The 19,793-nt window shown below is 50.8% G+C and overlaps 1 protein-coding gene across 9 annotated transcripts in view; it reads right to left on the bottom strand.

Annotated features, from left to right (window-relative positions):
- Positions 1 to 19,793, bottom strand: part of CTIF (cap binding complex dependent translation initiation factor) — a 302,316-nt gene that overhangs the window by 176,066 nt on the left and 106,457 nt on the right. For all 9 annotated transcript variants that reach the window (XM_059894009.1, XM_059894012.1, XM_059894003.1 and 6 more), the window contains 3 exons: positions 18,667 to 18,740; positions 17,553 to 17,657; positions 10,975 to 11,050 (listed from right to left, as the gene is read on the bottom strand). In XM_059894009.1, the coding sequence (XP_059749992.1) occupies positions 10,975 to 11,050; positions 17,553 to 17,657; positions 18,667 to 18,740 (255 nt within the window). The remainder of the gene's footprint in view (positions 1 to 10,974; positions 11,051 to 17,552; positions 17,658 to 18,666; positions 18,741 to 19,793) is intronic.

The raw sequence follows: 19,793 nt of genomic DNA, 5'->3' as shown, positions 1-19,793 counted from the left end.
TTTCACCAAGCAGGTGAAATTTGACAGGGTCGTGAAAGAACAGGGAGACTGGGCAAGGGAGAGGTAAGGACACACGAGGTCTATGGGGCACACGGTCTTCTTTGAGATCTCTGTCTTCGTGGGAGCCGGGGAAACACAACCTAATCTCTATCCTCCACCCGCAACTGCCGCCCCCAAATCACAGGAGGGACGTGTGGATGGTTCCCATCTTGTCTGTCAAGCTCCCCAGGTCTGTGCTTGCTTCCAGGTGTAACTGAGCTACTTAGTAAGGCCACTTCACACCTGTAGAGTGTTTTTTGGTCATTATACGACCTGGTTTATATTGTGACCCTCAGCAAAGCCTTGCAATGAAAGTCAAACCCGTATATGATCCCATGTTACAGTTGAAGAAATGGGAGCTGGAATTGAATCATTTTGGATGAACTCCAAGATGTTCTGCATGTGGAACCAAAGGCCTCTCGGGTGACAAGTGAATGAACTTGTTTGTCACCTGTTTTAACTCTCAGGGCTTTTTTTCTGTTTATACTCTAGATCAGTGTTTATCAATCTTTTCCTGTAAAGGGCCAGATCGGATATATTTAGGCTTCAAAGGTGGTAGGGTCCACATTGCAGCTACTCAACTCTGCTTTGTAACACAAACACAACCACAGCCAGTGAACAAATGAATGGGCGTGGCCATGTGCCAATAAAACTTTATTTGCAGAAACAGGCTGGAGGGCTGGACTTGGTCTGCAGCCCACAGTTTGCCCACCCCTGTCTAAGACCCTAACTGTGCTACGGATAATTGAGGCTGTCCTATAAGGGAGGCAGATGTTTCCGGGACGCCCTAGAGCCAGAAAGCACTTGCCACCTCCAGTCCCCCCTCCCTGCATTCTGCCCGCACCCCAAGACTGTGAGAACCTGGTCCAGACTCAGCCAGTCACCTGCTTCCCAGGAACTTTCCTAGCTGTCCCCAACAAAACTCTTCATGCCCCAGATAATAATTTCTTGTAAAAATACTCCCAAACAACAAAAATAAAAATAGACTGGCCTCACAGCACACACTGCCCATGGTCAGTGGGCCTTGCTACCTGGTGGTCTCAGACAGGAAACCATGGATTGAAGAAGTCCTGGTCTCCTCCTTTATTGCATGGGCACCTATTTTTTTATTTTTAACATCTTTATTGGAGTATAATTGCTTTACAGTGGTGTGTTAGTTTCTGCTTTATAACAAAGTGAATCAGTTATACATATACATATGTTCCCATATCTCTTCCCTCTTGCATCTCCCTCCCTCCCACCCTCCCTAGCCCACCCCTCTAGGTGGTCACAAAGCACCGAGCTGATCTCCCTGTGCTATGCGGCTGCTTCCCACTAGCTATCTATTTTACATTTGGTAGTGTATATATGTCCATGCCACTCTCTCACCCTGTCACATCTTACCCCTCCCCTTCCCCATATCCTCAAGTCCATTCTCTAGTAGGTCTGTGTCTTTATTCCCGTCTTGCCACTAGGTTCTTCATGACCATTTTTTTCCCCCTTAGATTCCATATGTATGTGTTAGCATATTGTATTTGTTTTTCTCTTTCTGACTTACTTCACTCTGTATGACAGACTCTAACTCCATCCACCTCACTACAAATACCACCTATTTTTATCCTGAGGGAGGGAGCACTGGGTGGTGGGAGGGTGGCCAGAGAGCAGAGGGGCTCTCCTAGGTGAGCACTCCTCCTCAGAGCCGGGGCAGGATCTGGAGTCAGCAGGGGTTGGGGGGAGGCCCCTGGAAACCTTTCCGATTAGAAAAAAGGAAAAACATCTCTTCCTCTGTCAAAGGTGTCAGTAGGGGCTCCTCTCTCCCTCGCCCCACCCCCTCCTCCTCTCTTTCCATTTTTAGTGCCTACAGCAGTAGAGAAAAAAAAAAAAAAAAAAAGAAAGATGTCCATTTTCTTGTTCTTGCTTATTAAGGAAATGACATTCACCCCTAACTTGCTGTACGTGACTACAGTCACCTAGAATTAGAAAATGGTTTTCCATCACCTCTTCCTCCCCGTCACTCCTTACAAAGGAGCACCAGGCTGCCTGAATTCCAATCCCACTCCCCCATTTGTAAGCTATGTGATTTGAGGCAGGTATTTGATCTCGGTTTTTTTGTCTGCAAGATGACGATAATAGTAGTACCTACACTCTACAGGGCAGTTACAAGAATTCAGAGATGATACATGCAGACACGTAGCTCAGATGGTACGCGATTTACGTGAGCCCCTGTGAAGGACTTTGGGGTGCTGGGGGTGAGTCCCTCTGGGATAGGAGCAAGTCAGGGCTCATTTAGTCATTCACCTAATATTTAATGAGCACCTATATGAGCCCGCATGGAACGTAACATTCCAGTGGAGAAGGCAGACCACAAAAATAAAGCATGTGTGTGATGAGCACTATGGAGAAAAATTAAGTGGGGGTGGGCGGGAATGGGGAGTATGGAATGGGGTGTTCAAAAGGCTTTACTGAGAAGGTGACATCTGACCAGAGGCAGCATCGTCTGTAAAAGGAGATCAGTAACAGCACACCCTCCACAGGGACAAGGTGAGGATAAGTAAGATAAGCACTGTCACAGTTCCTGGAGCCTGGAAGGCACTCAGCCAGTGTTTGCACTGCGTTGTAGTCATTCATTGCTAGATGCTCATTATAGGGACATTAGGAGAATTGCATGTCCTGGTTCACTGAAAAGGCAGCGGCCCCCGCGTTTAAACTCAGTCCATCATGACTAAGACGACGCCTGGTCCACAGAAAGATGCCCAGTCAATCCTGGTGGACTCAGTTAATGAAGTCAGACCGGACCTCCCATGGGACCAAGACGGGACATGAAGCAGGATTTGGGGAAGAGGGCAGGCCTGGGGTTGTGAGGTGGGACTTAGTTTTCACATGATTTTGCTCCTTGGCATCTCAGGATATTTTAATAATCCTCATGCCTGTGAGTTAGCATATCCTGGAAGTTTCCAGAAGACTTGGCCACAGAGCTGGTATAGCTCTAGGGAATGATAAAGTCACTCCTTCCCATCTGGAGGGCTGGGAATTGGGCTTCCAGCCGCTTCAATCCACTGTGGGGCAGCCCCTTCCCACCAACCTTGAGTCCACACTGCAACAGCGCCACCTGCTGGAGGAACAAGGCTGCTCCCGCATCTGCCACCATTTTTATTCCTCCGAGCGCTCAGTGATTTTCATTCTGAAAGCTCATATGTCCCTCAGATTCCTGGCGCGTGGGGTGGGGTGTTTCTCACCCTGTCTTTATTCGGGGCCAAGCGGGAAAATGGGGTGCTTAACCCCAAGCCTCACTGTCCCCCTCCTTTAGCTGGTCTCCTGTCCTCACTCCGGGTCCCATGTGAAGAGAGAACTTGGGCACATCCATGAGGCCAGAAAGCCCACTCGACTTAGTCATGTTCTTTGTTCAGTGTGTGCGCCATGCCGACCTCACATCAGTGGGCCTACACATTATGTACTGCACTAAACTAGGTCAGTCACCAGAGGATTAGAGCAACGGACCTGACCAGGTCAGGGTGAGCTCATAATTAATTGCAGACAGACACAGAATTTAGTTTCAAAATTTCCTAACAGGAAAGCAAAATAAGTTGGGTTATGCAGTTCCCATTGTCAGACAAAAGAAGGTAGGCGAAACGTTTCTGACAGAGAATTCAAAGAAAAATGATCAAAATGTGTCCTTTCAGAAAGGCTTAGGCAAGACACGAGATAACTCAACAACAACGTCTTTCAACTGGGGTTTTGTTTAAAACGCAGAAGCATCCAGGGCCGTGTGTGGAATAAAGAGGCAGTATTTCTGCAGGGCCCTGAGGAGACGCTGAGGAGAAACTGTTCAAGTTACCACACCTCAGGGGGAAGGAGCCCGGGGTGGTGTCTAGGCTGGAGGTCTTGGGCCAGAGGTGAGGAGAGGGGAGCGCAAGGGGAGACCAGAACCCATTCAGATTCGATTCCCTTGCCTTCACATCGAACTCAGTCAAGTTTATGGGGCTCCATCAATCCCCTCAGCACCGCCTGCCGGCCCCTGTCCTTCCAACGGCAGAAGCCAGCACCCTGTAATTCTCCAAGCCCCACGCCAGCGGGTCTCTCCCCTGCAGGCCCAGGTGAAACCGTCTGGTGTGGGGAAGGCCACCAGCACGCCTCGCTCCGTGGGCGAGCACCCTAGTTGTCTGTGCAGCTGATAGAGGCTGAATGGGTGTCCTCCTGGGAGCTGACACGTGTTCCCAGGGGTCTGACGACTGGAGGGGGGGGGGGGCTGTCCCTGGAGGAATGTCAGGCCTGTGCATGGCAGGGGGCACCTGGACCAAACAGGTACTTCCTTCACTTGTGCGGCTGCCTGCTTCACTGCCTCATCTTCTCCCTTGTTCTGGGGAGAAGGCCTGAGCCTGGAGGGCCTGCGTCATTTTGGGGACAACGTTAAGCATCGTATTTGCATGTTGAGCACCAACAAGGCAAGGACACCTTTGGCTGCTGGGGACAAGGGACCTCTCATTGCAAATGTGACTGCGGAGTCTCCATAGCGGTGCGCTGGTGCCCTCTAGTGGGAGCGGATCACGGTGCAGCCATCCGTCCCTCTGCACCTGCCATACCTGACCCTGGGGCCACACTGGGAGCAGGATTACAAATGATGGGGGCTGGAATGCCCACATCACTGCCAATACGGCAGGCTGGCCAACCCCCTTCCACGGTTCACAACAGAGGTGCCAAAAATGCAGGCGGGACCCCCAGGACTCCATTCTAAGCCCAGTTGTATAGGTGTCAGCTTCTGCCCTGCCCTGTGGCTTCACCGCCTGAAACCATGATGGATGTCCTCCTGAATCCATGTCACCATGTTCAGAGACTCCAGCTGCCCTTCCCAATCAGAGCTCTTGGGGAGCAAAGCTAGCTTCAGCTCACCTCAGGCTGCTGAGTTTGGGGATGCTGAAATCTGGCTGCTGGCTGTCACCCAGCCCATCTCGCTCGCTCTTCCGCCTCAACTATCACTACAGGGAGGCAGACCTTGGGGAGAGTCAACATCACCAGCATCAGCCTTTACTAACCAACTAAACACCTCTTATGGGTGGAGAACTGTGCCTGGCGGATGTGGGTACCTACTGTCCGCCCTGCTGCCTCAGGTTCTTGGGTGGCTCCAGGGGCCTGAGTCCCAGCAGTGGCGGTTCCTGGATTCATTGCCCACTGTGCAAATACAACCAGATGGGACCACCAGGGATCGAGTCCTTGGCTTTGGCTGGAGGGGGGCGTGGACAGGTACCCAGGCATCAGCAGCTGATCTCTGACTGAGGCACTCCCACCGAGGACCACTCACTGTGACATGTGCCCCATGTGTGACTCCCAGTGAGAGACAAGCTAGAGCTCCCAGAGATCTACAGCAGGCATTAAGTTGGGGGGCCACTGGGGCCCTCGGCTCCTGACTCAGCCATTCTTTCAAGCCCCAGGCTGCACACACTGCACGGCACTGGAGAGGCAGATGGAGCATGCAGGGAGGGGACCAGACTTCCCTCTACGGGGACACTGACCTGGGCAAGGCACCAGCGTTCGCTCAGGCACTGATAGCTGCAACTCTGCGCTACTGTCATCAGAGCACATGTCTCGTTTCTCTTCTAGACTGTGCCCCTCCTGGCAACTGTATCTCATGCAGTTCTCTCTCTTTCTCTAAAAGGCTGGTGCAAAGCCCTTGTCCATGAAGAAGAGTCAGGCGAACAAGTGAAGGAAAGAGGAAATCGGGGCAGAAGCACCATTGCTGACCCGACTGCCTCTTTCTCCGCCAGCCCCTTTGCCCTTGGATGGGGTCATGGGACTAGTTCTGTCCAATGGGCTAAGTACAAATGATACTTCTGGGCCAAAGCATTTGAGACCCAGATCATGACCCTCCAGCTCTCTCTTTGGCCCTGCCAGGGCCACCTGGGTGCTGTGGGTTGAGATAGTACGGTCACAGAATGGAATCCAACTGGACCTTTGAGCCCCCACTCTGGAAAGGAGCTGCCCTGGAGGGTAGCTGGACCCTCAGCAGAAATCTCAGTAAGTGACAAATAATATCCTGTGTGTGAGGCCTCTGAGATTTGGGAGTTTGTTTAATATCATGCCATGGCTCTCACCAGACCTCAAATTCTACCACCAGAGATATATGTTTTGGGATCAGGAGGCCTGTTGGCCTTGTCCTAATGGTACCATATGAAATGCAAACACCCCAAAGAGACATCAAGCCCTGAGCATGATCAACTACACGTTTTCAACTCTTATGGATAATTTTGATAAACCTGCAGATATTCTGTGATGCTTTAACAAATACAGATTCCTGGGTACAATCAGCGGGTGTGGTGCCCCGCCTCCAGGATGGCCCCCAATGACCTCTCCTCCTGATATTCACACCTTTGTATAGTTCCTTCTACACTGTACAAGGGTTGATCTGTGCAATCAACGTATAGCTTGTGGCAGTGTGAGAGTATGTCACTTCTGAGATTAGGTTAGAAAAGATTAGGACTTCTGTGTTGGACGCTCTCCACTCTCTCACCCATGATATGTCTATGTCTGTCTATCTGTCTCTCTTCCTTCCTCCCTCCTTTTGGAGGAAGCCAGCTGCCATGATGTGACACTCAAGCGGCTTATGGAGAGGCTCATGTGAATGAAGCTTTCTGCCAGCGGCCAGGGTAGAACCGAGTCCCCTGCCCTCTGCCGTGGACGGGAGCCACCATGGAAGTGGGTCCTCCAGCCCCGGTCCAGCCTTCAGATGACTGCGGCCCCAAATGACACCTTGATCACAGCTTTGTGAGAAACCCTGAGCCAGAACCACCTGGCTAAGATGCTCTCAGATTCCTGACCCTCAAAAACTGTGTGTGATAACAAATGTTTATTGTTTTAGGCTGCTAAATTTTGAGCAACTTATTCCACAGCAATAGATAACTAATACAGTGGATCTAGGGTAAGACCCAGAAAGCTGTAGATCTGCTCAGGGACTTGTCTGTTGGTAGTTTTCCGAGGGCAAAGCTGGTTCAAAGTGTTGGTGTGTGTGAGTATCAAAGCCTGTCCGCTGTGTGGATCCTGACGGGGAATGGAGACCAGAGGTGAAGCCTTCCACTCCCGGCACCTCTAAGAGCCGATGTCTCACACAGTCCCTAGAGACCAAGAATGCTTCTGATGGATTGTTCCTGAGAGAGAGAAAACCCTAGAATATGAAACCTGAGTGGGACCTTGGTCGGATGATTTTCAAAATCTGTTTAGTGGTGGAACCATGTCTTCAAATGAAACCGTTTGTAGAAGACTGGTTTAGAGACACGGGCTGAGCTGTCTGGGCCAACCTGAGTGGGGGTCCCCTCGAGCCTGCTTCTCCAGCCACCCCCACTCCCCACCCCAGGAGCGCCCCTGAGACGCCTCTGGAAAATCCCAGAGCTTTACAGTTTGCAAACCTCTAATCTAGTTCAACTGTGTCATTTTACTGATGAGTAAACCAAGGCCCACAGAAGGGAGGTCACTGGCACGTCTGTGGCAGACGCCTATCCTTTGATTCTCGTGACCTCTGATGCAATCTTTCTGCGCTCCTTGGGATGCCACTCAGGACAAATGCACAAGGTGGAGATGGGGTATAGGAAATTGCTCCCTCTCCCACCTCCTAACAAAGTGGGGAGCCCCAGAGCCTGTCCACCAGCAGAGGGAGCACCTCCTATGTGCCAGGCAGTGTTTTCAGTGCTTCACGTGAATTCATGTGCTCAATCTTCCAGACAATCCTAGGACGTAGATACTGTTATTATCCTATTTTACACAGGAGGAAACAGGCAGAGCAAGGTAAGTAACTAGTCCGACTCCTTGGCTAGTCAGTGGCACGGCCAGGATGCCATGGTGTCCAGACACCAAGCCCTTAACCCCTGCACTCCGCTGCCTCCCCCAGGTAAGGGCCTGGCTCTCTCTCCCTTCCAGCGGGAGTGAAAGGCCCTCTGCTGTGCTCCCCAAGGAGCTGGGAGGCAGTCACCCAACAGGAGAGGTGGTCACACCTGTAACTTCTCCGGCCAGGATGCCCCAGGCTTCTGGCTCAAAGGCCACTGAGGGGTCAACACCTCTCCTAGGGCAGGGGGCTCCTCACCTAGGTCAGTGTCTCTCAAATGTACTTTTTCTATCAATAACGAACACTGTAGGCATTTAGGAATGGAGTGATAAGGTGGCATTTTCTGAGTACTTTACCTTTTGACTTTTGCGCCAGGGCTAGCTTTATATTAGCTGTGAGAATTTAGTACAGATCCAGGCCAGAGGGTATTTCATTAGCCGATACTCTGTGCCTTTGACCTACACATCATGGCCTAGACCCTATTGATTATTTTTCTCTCAAGCATAGGAAAGTTGCAAGAACAGTGCAAAGAGCCCCTCCCCCCAACCCCCGTCCCCCTCACTCAGGCTTCTCTCTCCCTCTGTGGATCTACACACTCATTATCATTCATCTTCTTCTAAACCATTTGAGGACACGCTTGCAGACATGAGGCCACACATCCCACAAATATTCTAGCGTGTGTTTCTCAACAACAAGGACACTCACCTACCTAACCATCATATAGCCCCCTAAATCAGGACACTTCTAGCCAGGAAACACTACTGCCACAGACCCCAATTCACATTCTCCCACTGTCCAACAAGGTCTCTATTTCTTTCTGGTCCGGATCTCAAAAAGGAATACATATTGCATTTAGTTGTCTGCCTCTTCAATCCCCTTTCAATCTGGAAGATTCCTCAGTCTTTCATGTCCAAGCAGTTTTAGAAGATGGCCTTTCCATTTGGTTCCTCATGACCAGATGCAGGCTGTGCTTTCTTGGCAGGAAAACCCCAGAAATGATGCTGGGCTTTCTCCATGCAGCACATCAGGGGCACATGGTGTCCACTCATCCCACACTAATGATGTTAACCCTGATCACCTGGTCAGGTTGGAGCCTGCCAGGTTTCTCCACCATAAAGTCACCACACTTTCCCTTATAATGAAGTGAGCCCTACATGTGCCCCAGCCTGGTGCTTGGTGAGTTTCCAGTCTGCAAGGCAGGGAGGAGTCCAAACAGAGCCTGGTGGTCTCAATGAGTTAAGGGGACAGAGTTCAAAATTCAGGGAGTCCAAGGCCACTAGAATTTGGAAGGCAGAGTACCAGAGAGGAGAAAGCTGCACACAGAGAGAAATCCAGAAATTGCAGGCCCATGAGTCTTTGGCTGAGCACCAATTTGTGCATGTATGTGAGGAAACTTCCAGGGCTGGTGAAAAGCTACCTGCAACAAATTGATGGAGTAATCCCCTAAGATCACACATGGCTGGAAATAGTTTGTATTCCCAGCTGACATGGTGGAAATACCTCCTAGGACATAAAGCACTGAGTGGCAACTTCAGAAGGCTACTGACCCAGTAGTGGAGCAAACTTTGCTCTAAAGGCTTCCCACCTAACAAAGCTTAAAAAGCAAGCCTTGAAAGGATCAAACTCTTGAAGTAACTTAACTATGCTCTGGAATAAAGTTCAAAATATTTTAATTAATAATAATAATATCCAACACCCTAAAATTCCTAATATCTTGCATCTAATATAAAATTACCAAGCATGCAAGGAAAAACACAACCCATACCCAAGAGAAAAATCAGTTAACAGAAACAGACTGTGAAATGACATGGATGACAGAATTAGTAGAGAAGGACATTAAAACAGTTACTATAAAATATTCCATATGCTCAAGATAGGAGAAAGCATGAGCATGAAGAGGAGAGAAATACCAAAAAAAAAAAAAAAAAATCCATAACTGAACTTCTAGAGATGAACAATATAATGTCTGAAATGAAAAATATACAGGACAGGATTAACAGTCGATTAGACACTGCAAGAAAAGATTAGTGAACTTGAAGACATAGCAATAGAAACTACCCAAAATGAAACACAGAAAAAAAGACTAAAAAAAGAAGCAGAGCTTTGGTGAACCATGGGAAAATATGAAGAAGCACAGCGTGCATATAATTGGAATTGCAGGGGATGGGTTCTGGGGGAGGTGAGGAAGATAATGGCTGAAATTTTTCCAAATTTGATATAAACCTACACTATACACCTACAGATGCAAGAAGCTCAATAAACTCCAAGTGGAACAAACACAAGGAAAAACCAGCCCAAGTCACATCCCAATCAGATTGCTGAGGCCTTGACTGTTCATTCTACTGCCTCCCATTAATGGGCCCAAGGCATAAACACTCAACCAAAAAGTGGGTAAGTCCTGCAGGGAGCCGGAAGAGAAGAATGGATGCAGCTGACATAGCCAGACAGACTGGGAAGAGAGAGGAAAGCGTGATGTGGCAAGTGCAGTGCGCGGCAGGTCACGCGGGGCAGGCTCGGTCACGGAGGAGGGTTTGCTGCTCCCCTCCTCTGCAGGAGGCCGAGCCTCATTCCCGGAAGCAGCTACGCTCCTACGGCTTCTGCCCAAAGCCCAGCACCAGAAGCATCTAGGGACCTACATTTGCTGTCTCTTTGCTGAGTAAATCCTCTTGTCCTGGAGCCCGGCCCGATTCAGGGAAAGGAGTCCAATCAATGACAAAACCAGCAAGCACAGCAGACACCTGGAGGCTGGCGGGACAACTCCACTTTTCAAAGGCCTAAAAATAGCCCTGACCACATTTGAAACCATGACAGCCCTGCCAGTCGCACCGGAACACGCTGCAGGTTGCCTCACCTCAGACGTTTCAGGTCAAGGGACAAAAACTTCCCAGTTTGCTGAGTTGCCAGTGCATGGGCCATTTCATCCACGTCAGGTCTGCCACCAGCACCTGTGGCACAGCTGAGCACAGGCTGCCACACACACATCACAGTGGACACCCTGCACCAAGGCAGGTACCCACCCCGGCCCACCTGCCACTGCAGTACATCCAGCTATACCCTGCGGGAACAAGGGCCCAGTGGGAGAGTTTAGGCCCTGACCAGGCCGAGGGCAGGGGGAGCGGTGCTGTTGGAGACTCTGCCCCTGCACCTACCTGCCAGGCCGGGAGGACCTTCTCGATGTCATTCAGGTTGATTCCATCCCCATCTTCCAGCTTCCCTTTTCCACACCTGCACCAGAAAAGACATAACAGCATTGAAAGGACAGCTCATTCGTGCATCCTGTCCAGGTCCAGCAAGCAGAAAGAGCAGGGGTGGTCAGGAGACACCAGGTCCTTCTCTCCCTCAAGGCCGAAGAATCAGCCTGTCCCACCTGGGGGAAATGGCCCTGGAGAAGTGCCCTCCTCCCTCAGGCCTGCAACACAGGCCCTTCCTTGAGGACAAAGGACTCTGTGCAGGCAGGAATGTGGGACCTGGGGTGGGGCAGAGGCACTAACAAGGCATCCAACCCCTAGGGAGGTGAAGGATACCAGAGTTCCCCTTGACCTCTCCAGGCAAAGAAGTTAAGCTCCTTGCCAAGGAACGCCCCAAAGCATATCACAGATCCTGCAAAAACCCATCATTTTGCCCGGTTACACCAAGGGGAAAGCAAATGAACAGAGAGATCGAGCAACTTTCTCAAGGTCACACAGGCCCCCAATAGGGCTTCCTCCCTCCCGGGCCCGACTTTGCCAGTCCAGCAAGCCCGCTCAGATACCGATGCTTTGTCTTCATGTCCTCTGTGGGCGGGCACACCTTCAGACCAGAGGTGCTGACCCCAATTCACTGGCAGAGGCCCACATCTTCCACATATTTGAGGGTGCAGACTCTGGAACTGCAGAGCTTGGAACCCCAGTGACATCACTTACTAACTGGGTGACCCTGCTCAAGTCACTTTCCCTCTCTGTAACTCAGTTTCCTCATTTGTAAAATGGGGATAATTACTAGCGCCTAACATCACAAGGTGGTTAGAAGATTAAATTAGTTAATGTATTGAAGTGCTTAGACCTGTGCCCAGCATACAGTAAACGCTATAATAAAGGTATATGCAGAAAATATATTATCATGGTAAATACAGGCAATAATTCAGTAAAATTATAACAAAACAAACAATAAGGTAAATATATTAGTGCTACTAGGACTGTTATATTTACTGTCGTCGTCGTTATTGTTATTGGGGCAGAGCAGCAGTGCAGTGACTGATTAATAGCATAGATTCTAGAGCCAACACAGCCTCATGCAGGTTACTCAGTTTTTCTGGGCCTCTAGATTCCTCATCTGTTGAAGTGAAGATAATAACAGCTCTTACCTCCCTAAGCTGTGGTGAGTTGCAGATAATACAGGCAAGCGGTTAGAACCAGGATTGGTGTATGCACAGTGCACAGTACGTATTAGTTACTATTACTATTATGTATTGTGATTATTATTGGCCCAGGTATGGTGAGGGCTACCTGATGGGTTGGTGGCAGCATTTTCCAGTTCCAGAGTTAATGCAACTCTCAAATTTCAGAGTGATTAGTTCATTTGATCAAATATTTGTCAAGCCTCTCTTGTGTTTTTGGACCTGTCAACTTTTCTTGGAGTCGTGGAAAATAAATCCCACGTGATTCCTGCCCTCAGACGGCTCACAGCTCTTAGCCAAGGAGCCCTAAGCCCGTCTACAGGGCAGTGAACCTGAGCACCAGTAGGGGGCAGCATGAGATAAGTGCTATGAAAGTCCCGTGGACAGAGGCACCCTGAAACTCCAAGGAAGAGAAACGGGGTGGCTACAAAACCCAGCACAGCTTGGGGGGAGGGGTGGGGGATAGGATCTACGCCCCGTTCAACACACGCTTGTGTCCCTGGGGGCTCCGGCTTGGGCTGGGCCCTCCGTGTCACAGCACGGTGGCAGTGCTCGGTGGCGAGGTGGCAAGGGCTCGGTGGCAAGCGAGGACGCGGCAGGACCCAGAGGAGCAGCATCTAGAATAGCCTGGGGCGGAGGGAGGGGAGGTGGGACGTGAGATGGTCCAGCAGAGAATCTTGGAGAGCATCCCAGGCAGAGGGCAGCAGGGCAAAAGCCTGGAGCTAAGCGCAAGCGTGTTGCCAGCAAGGAGGGCAGGGTTCTTGTGGCTGAAGAGGGGTGGGGGGAGGGGGCCAGGGGGCAAGATGGCGCTGGCAGGCCAGGGTTGGGAGCTTGGGTTCTGGCCGGTGGAGATGGGGAGGGAGGGGTGTAAGGGGACTTCTTGCCCCTTCAGCCTCCACCCTGGTGGTGATGTGCAGGGCTGCAGAGGAGGTGGAGAGAGGTCTGGAAACATCCAGCTGCCCTTCAACTAACAAATCTGCCTGGTAGAGACAGGCTGGCCCGTGAAGACACCGACTGCTCACAGTCATCTGTGTTCCCTGCGTGCGCTGTCAGCGGGGGAGGAGGGAACTGGGGCCCCTGGGGCTGACACCCCTCCCCCAGGTCACGTGAACATGTAACACACCTCTGGCTCCAACCACCCTCGGGCACCAGCCTAGCACATCATGGCACAGCCTTTCAGTCTCACCTCATCAGCCCCTGGGGTCGGCAAGGAGGGCTGCTGTCCCCCTAGGCCCGCCCTGTCGGGGGCTCAGAACTCCCTGGAGGGAAGGCAGGCAGGTTCCAAGGGCAGGAGGTTGCTACAGACCAGCTGAGTCGCTGCTGCCAACAGGGTTTCCAAGGTAACAGCCTCCTCTGATTTCTGTCCCTCCGTGGAAACACGGGCTGCGGAAAGCCTTGGCAACCGAGTGGTACCCTACTTCCAAGGGCTGCTGCCGTGGCTGGGCATGTGGAGTCCATCCCCAGAAAGGCCGGACTCCAAGGGTGACACAGTTCTTGGCTTAGCCGCAAGGTGGCCACTGGATGCTGCACCCAAACTCCCCAGGAACCCAGGAGAGATGGGATTTGGTCAGAGAGCCAGGTGTCTATGGGAGACCCCGGGGGACTGTCAGCAAATCTGGCCGGCTCCTCTGAGTGAGTGAGCCTGGTGGTGAGCAGGTGTGGCCAGTTCCTCCGGCTCCAGAAGGGACAAGGGCCCTCAGCACAAGGGGAATCCTTCCCTGGATAGTCATTTGTCGCTACTGCCACATTGTATTCTGTTGGGACGTTAATTTGTGTGAACTGGTGCACACGCCTTCGGAAAGCCTGACTTCATTACTCGCTCCCCAATGGACACCTTCAGTCCATGAGGCAGTGTCATCACTTCTGTCCTTTGGGCCTCAGTTTCCCCACTGGTTTTGCCATCCATGTACCCCCAGGGGACAAAGGAGAGATGGGCGCTTCCCAGGGAAATGCCACCTCTCTCCAGAAGGCTTCCGCAGACAGTTCATCCCCCCACGGTGCTCACTTCTCTACCCCTGCCCCCCGCATTCACTTTATGTAACTGCACACCTGGCCCTTATTTTATACCGTGTACTCTCTGAATGTGTATGCATAGTCTCAATCATGAATGGGTTCATGTCTCTTTTTAACAGTAGAGTGAATAGAAATAATGCTTCTGGGCATTATTCTGGGACCATATTGTATACAGTGTGTGTGTGTGTGTGTGTGTGTGTGTGTGTGTGTTCCTCACCATTTGGGGACCCAGCAGGACTCGTGACTGGGCTTCAGAAGTGCAAAATGCTCCTCCCTTTCCCATGGCACACCGCACGCTCCAACTGGCTCCCACCACAGGGCAGATGGGGAGCATCGCTTCTGCAGAAAACCAGCTCCTGAACTTGACCTGCTGAGCAAAGGTCAGCTTTCCTAAACTCAGAAGTGCGGAGGGCACAGCCCTGCGCAGCCAAGCAGCTCAGGGGGAAAACGGCCCCAGTGCTGCTGAGTGAGAGGGTTGAGGGTACGGTGAGCGGGTGGACGGGTGTGAGGCAGGGCCAAGGGAGCCCCGTGGTTGCGACTCTGCTTTGCACTGCCTCCTCCTAACAGGATGCCTCCACGTTCAAGGGCAACTCCTCTCTCTACTCAAAAAAAACCATCCCAAGAATTTGGACAGAACCCTCACAGGCAGGAGCAGGACAGTGGAGAAAGGAGGTGTGGGGAGAAGATGGGGTCCCCTGGGAAAGTCTGATATGAGTGATGGGCCCCTGCCCCCCAAAATATACACGTGCACATAATTTTACATGAAATTTTAAGGGGATTAAGCCAATTCAAGGATACTCTTGCATCCTTGAGCCTGAGCACTGGATGGCGTCAGAAGGGCTCAAATCACAGGTCTGCCACTTGGGCAGGTTACTGTGCCTCTCTGAGCTTTGTTTCTCTCATCTCTGAAATAAGGATGCGAGCCTCTCCCTCTCAGGTTGTCACGCTTACACTGCAGTGAAACCACTGCAATGGTTTCAAGAGGACGGTGACCACTGGGTGTGAGTGGGGTGGGCAGAGTTACAGCGGGACAGGTGAGATGCAGGAACGTAGTCCATAATATCAGCTACATTTTAGCTTGAAGTGACAGGGAGACAAGGGTGGGCAGGGAAGGACTGGAAGGAAAAATAAAAGCCATGAGTATAATTAAAAGAAAAGAATGGAAAATAGCGAGTGCTGGGAGGATGCGGAAAAATCGGATCCCCTGTGTATTGCTGTTGGGAATGTAAAATATTCAGCTGCTGTGGAAAACAGTTTAGCTGTTCCTCATAAAGTTAAAACATAGAACTGCCATGTGGGATATTGTGATTTATACTAAGATATTGTGATTTATACTAAGATATATCTGATCTTCACCTCCAGTCTTGGCAAAGAGCTCCTAAAATCTTTGGAATTACCTAAGTGGAGAGTGGTCACGGTGTCTTTTGTTATGTTAATGAGGTGAAATTTGGAAAGTCCCTAGGTCACCTGAGGATCAGAGCTGGTTGCCAGGGGAACCAACCCTGTGGTAGAAGGATAAGAACTTTTATCCCCAACCTCAGATTTCCAGGGAGGGGAGAGGGGCTGGAGATTGAATCAATCAACAATAACCAACGATTTAATCAATTATGCCTATGTAGTGAGGCCTGTCTAAAAACCCAAAAGGACGGGGTTTGGCGAGCTTCTGGGTTGGTGAACACGTGGAGATTCAGGGAGAATGGTGCACCCAGAGAGAGCATGGAAATTCTGCACCTCTTTCCCCATAGTGTGTCCTATGCATCTCTTCCATCTGGCTGTTCTTGAGTTATATCCTTACATGATAAACTGGTAATCAAGTAAGTAAAATATTTTCCTGACTTCTGTGAGCTGCTCAAGCAAATTAATCAAACTCCAGGAGAGGTTGTGGGAACCTCTGATTTACAGCCAGTTGATCAGAAACACAAGTAGCAACCTGGACTTCTACTGATATCTGATGCTCTATCCAGGGAGACAGTGTCAGAATTGAATTGAATTACAGGACACCCAGCTAGTGTTGAAGAATTGCTTGTGGATTTTGGGGAAAAAATACACACACATCAGAACTGGTGTCAGAAATTAGCCATGTGACCCAACAATTCCACTCCCAGTCAAAGACCCCGAAAGAACTGAAAACAGAGACTCAAACAAATACTTATATGTGAATGTTCATAATAGCATTATTCACGGTAGCCAAAGGATGGGAACAACGCAAATATCCATCAGCAGATAGATGGGTAAACAATGGAATGTTATTCAGCTATGAAAAGGATTGAAGTACTGATATAAGCCACAGCGTGGATGAGCCTCAAAAATATTATGCCGAGTGAAAGAGGCCCAACACAAAGACCACATATGATTCCATATATACATACATACATATATATATATATATGGAATTCCATACATATATATATATATATATATCTCCAGATATCTATATCTATCTATCTATATAGAGATAGATAGATAGATATAGATAGATATCTCCAGAATAGATAAATTCATAGAAACAGAAAGCAAATTGGTGGTTGCCAGGGGTAGGGGTGCGGGGAAATGGGAATAACTGCTTAATGGGTATGGGTTTTATACTGGGGTGTTGAAAATGTTTTGGAACTAGATAGATGTGGTGGTTATGCAACATTATAAATGTACTAAATGCCACAGAGTTGAATACCTTAAAATGGTTAATTTTATGTTATGTGAATTCTACCTCAGTAAAAATTATCTTAAAAGGAAGGAAGGAAGGGAGGGAGGGAGGGAGGAAGAAAGGAAGGAAGGGAGAAAAGGAGTCATCTGTCTCACACCCCTGTGTGTGGCTGGAGTCACATTCCTGTCTGGAGGTCAGACCAGACCCTGACACCATCTCTAAAAGGGAAGGTAAACACTGATGCATGAACGAAGCAAAGAGTGAGACGACCGAGTAAAAGCAACCACTACCCCAGTGGTTCTTAAAGTGGGGCCCCCGGACCAGCAGCATCAGTGGTTCCTGAGAACTTGTGAAAAATGCCAGTTCTCAGGCCCCACCCCAGACCTCCTGAATCAGAGACTCTGGGGTGGACCCAGCGATCCCTGTTCTTATCAAGGTGAGACCCACTGCTCTAGACTATTGGCAAGCAGGGCCACTGTGAGTGGTCCGGAAGGGGAGCAGGCAGTGTGGCTGGAGGGGGCTGGGCAGCGAAGGGTGGAGGGATTCTGGAGAGAGGCCAGTGAACCTGCAGATCTGAGCCACTGAGCCTCTGGACATCAGCCTGCCCAAGGAAAGGCCCCTCTCTGCCCCGGTATAGCCACAGCTGTCCCTCACCTCACCAGCCCCTATGTGAGAGTCCCCCCGCTGCCCCTTACCCTTCACGGTCGATGTGTGGCAGGGGCTGCTTGGGCGTGTGTCGGAGCTTCCGGTGGAACTGGGTGAAGTCCAGCTTTTCAGGCTGCAGGTCCCAGGTGGCACCACTAGAGGGCGAGGGAGGGTGAGAAATGTGACAAGCCCAGTTACTGATGGGGATGAGACACCCCGGCACACCCCAGGCAGGGAATCTCAGAAAGAGGTGGGCAGGAAGAAGGAGTGCCCACTGGCCACAGGCAGGGGTCAGGTCACTCAGAATGGAGCCTGAAATGTCAGCTCTGTGCTCACAGACAACAGGGCAAGTGCCTGCCTGTGTAGCCTTCCCCTCTCTTCAACCCTGCTGTATGATAATAGATGCCTATAAAACACAAGTGTGGGCCTGATGCTCGCTCTACAGTGGTCCGCCTGAAACACTGGAAAGCCTGGGGAGAGTGTGTCAGTTGGGGAAGCAGGAGGCCAGGTCCCCCAAGTACCAGTCTCAGGAGACCCATGGCACTTCCATGCTGGGCAAACCTGAGTCAGAACCAGGGTGAGCCTGGAGCACAGCCAGAGTTGGCCAGCTCCAGGGCCAGGGCAGGGCTGAGCTAAAGGGCCACCACCATCCATGGTCTGAGGCCATCACTCTCCAAAGGAGTGGACACCATGACAGGAGAGCCCATCAGCAAACCCTTCAGGGGCACCATCCCCACGTCCTGAGGAAGCCTGGCCAATACCTGCCCTTCCAACTTGGCCCGTCAGGAAGCTTCTAGAGTCTGAAGCACTGACAATTCTTCCTTTTCTCTGGACCCCTCTCTGCACCCCCCCAGACCCCGCCTTCCATAACCTCTGGCGGGAGGGGTGGGGTGTGCAGCCACAGCTGTCCGTCCTCAGCTCTAACACAGCCTGCCTAACATCTGCCATGTGCCATTCCCCTGCCGCCATTTTCCTTCCTTCTCTCTCTGACCTCCTTCCTCCAGCCTCATACTTTCTACTTCACCCTCCTGTCTTTCTCTCCACTTCTTGATCAACGAACTCTCAACAATAACTCAGTCCCCAAAGGCCCCTCAGGGCATAAGGACCAGTAAGCTGGGGTCCCAGCCGGAGCCACACACCACAACAAGAGGAAGAGGAGCTCACCTGAAGGAATCAAAGGTGTTGGCAGCCCAGATATCTGTGCCCAGCATGTCCAGAGAGGTGTCTTTGCTGCCATTCTGGAAGAGATGGAGGATCAAAGGGGTGGCATTATTTGCCTGGCCAGGACATGGAACAAGTGGGTGGAAGGCCCAATCCCAGAGAGGGTTGCAGAGGGCCCCCTTCCCCGCCATCCCCCTCGGTTGGTCATCCTGGGCAGCTTGGAGGCTGGAGTGAGCCACTGGAGTGAGTGTCCTGGCTGGTGTACCCAGTACGAGTCAGGGGGACCCCTGGCCTCCCCCAGGCTTGGGCCCTCAATTTGCTGGTGTTTGACAGAGCTGTGTGGTCAGGTACAGGGCAGCCAGGGCTCTGCTGCTCCAGCCGGTGGCTCTCTCCTCAAAGCCTCTATACTAGTGAGCTGCCATCACCACTGCCAGCCTGATGGCAGCGGCTTCTCCCCAGGCAGGGGCTCTGCAGAGCCAGGCACACTGGAAGGTCTGTGTTGGGAGGTTGACTTCCTTTGGAGTTAAGCCCCACACCCCGAAATCAGGTGGCACCAAGAAGCCCCCCATTGACCAACAACTCCAGCGATGGAATTTCTCTAAGTCAACTAGCTCCAGTCTTCATCCTTTGTTGTTTCCTACATGATTCATTCCATAGACAGAAAATGCTCTACTTGACCCAGCTTCTATGATCTGGCTTCTTTGCCCTTGGCTGATGATCTCTGCAACAAGTTCTCCAGATCCCTATCTTCACTCCTGATGCCACCCATCCCTCACTGTAACTGAGCAGGACCCTATGGGGCCTTCCCAGAACAGATCCTACCCCCTCCCATGTCCTCTACCTGAAGGAAAACTTCAGCTTCCTAGGCCTTCCCCAAGTTCCAAAGAGCAAATGTAATTAGAGAAGTGAGAAAATGCAGAAACAAAGGAAAACAGACAAGCAAAACAAAAATAATAATAGTTTAGCCATTAAACAAAGGCAAGGACATTTAGTTCCTCCTCAAGGGCTATAGATAATATTCTGAGCCAGGTCCTTTGAGCTGTTTTGCAGATACTGAATCCCCCACCAGGTGGAAGAAGTTAACTGCATGCTGACCACAAGCACATAGACCCCAGATGGGTTGGAACCAG

Source organism: Balaenoptera ricei, chromosome 14 (genome assembly GCF_028023285.1).
Source record: "Balaenoptera ricei isolate mBalRic1 chromosome 14, mBalRic1.hap2, whole genome shotgun sequence".
Taxonomy (NCBI): Eukaryota; Metazoa; Chordata; class Mammalia; order Artiodactyla; family Balaenopteridae; genus Balaenoptera; species Balaenoptera ricei.
Note: the sequence above shows the minus strand (reverse complement) of the source record. Positions and strands in the feature narration are given on the sequence as shown.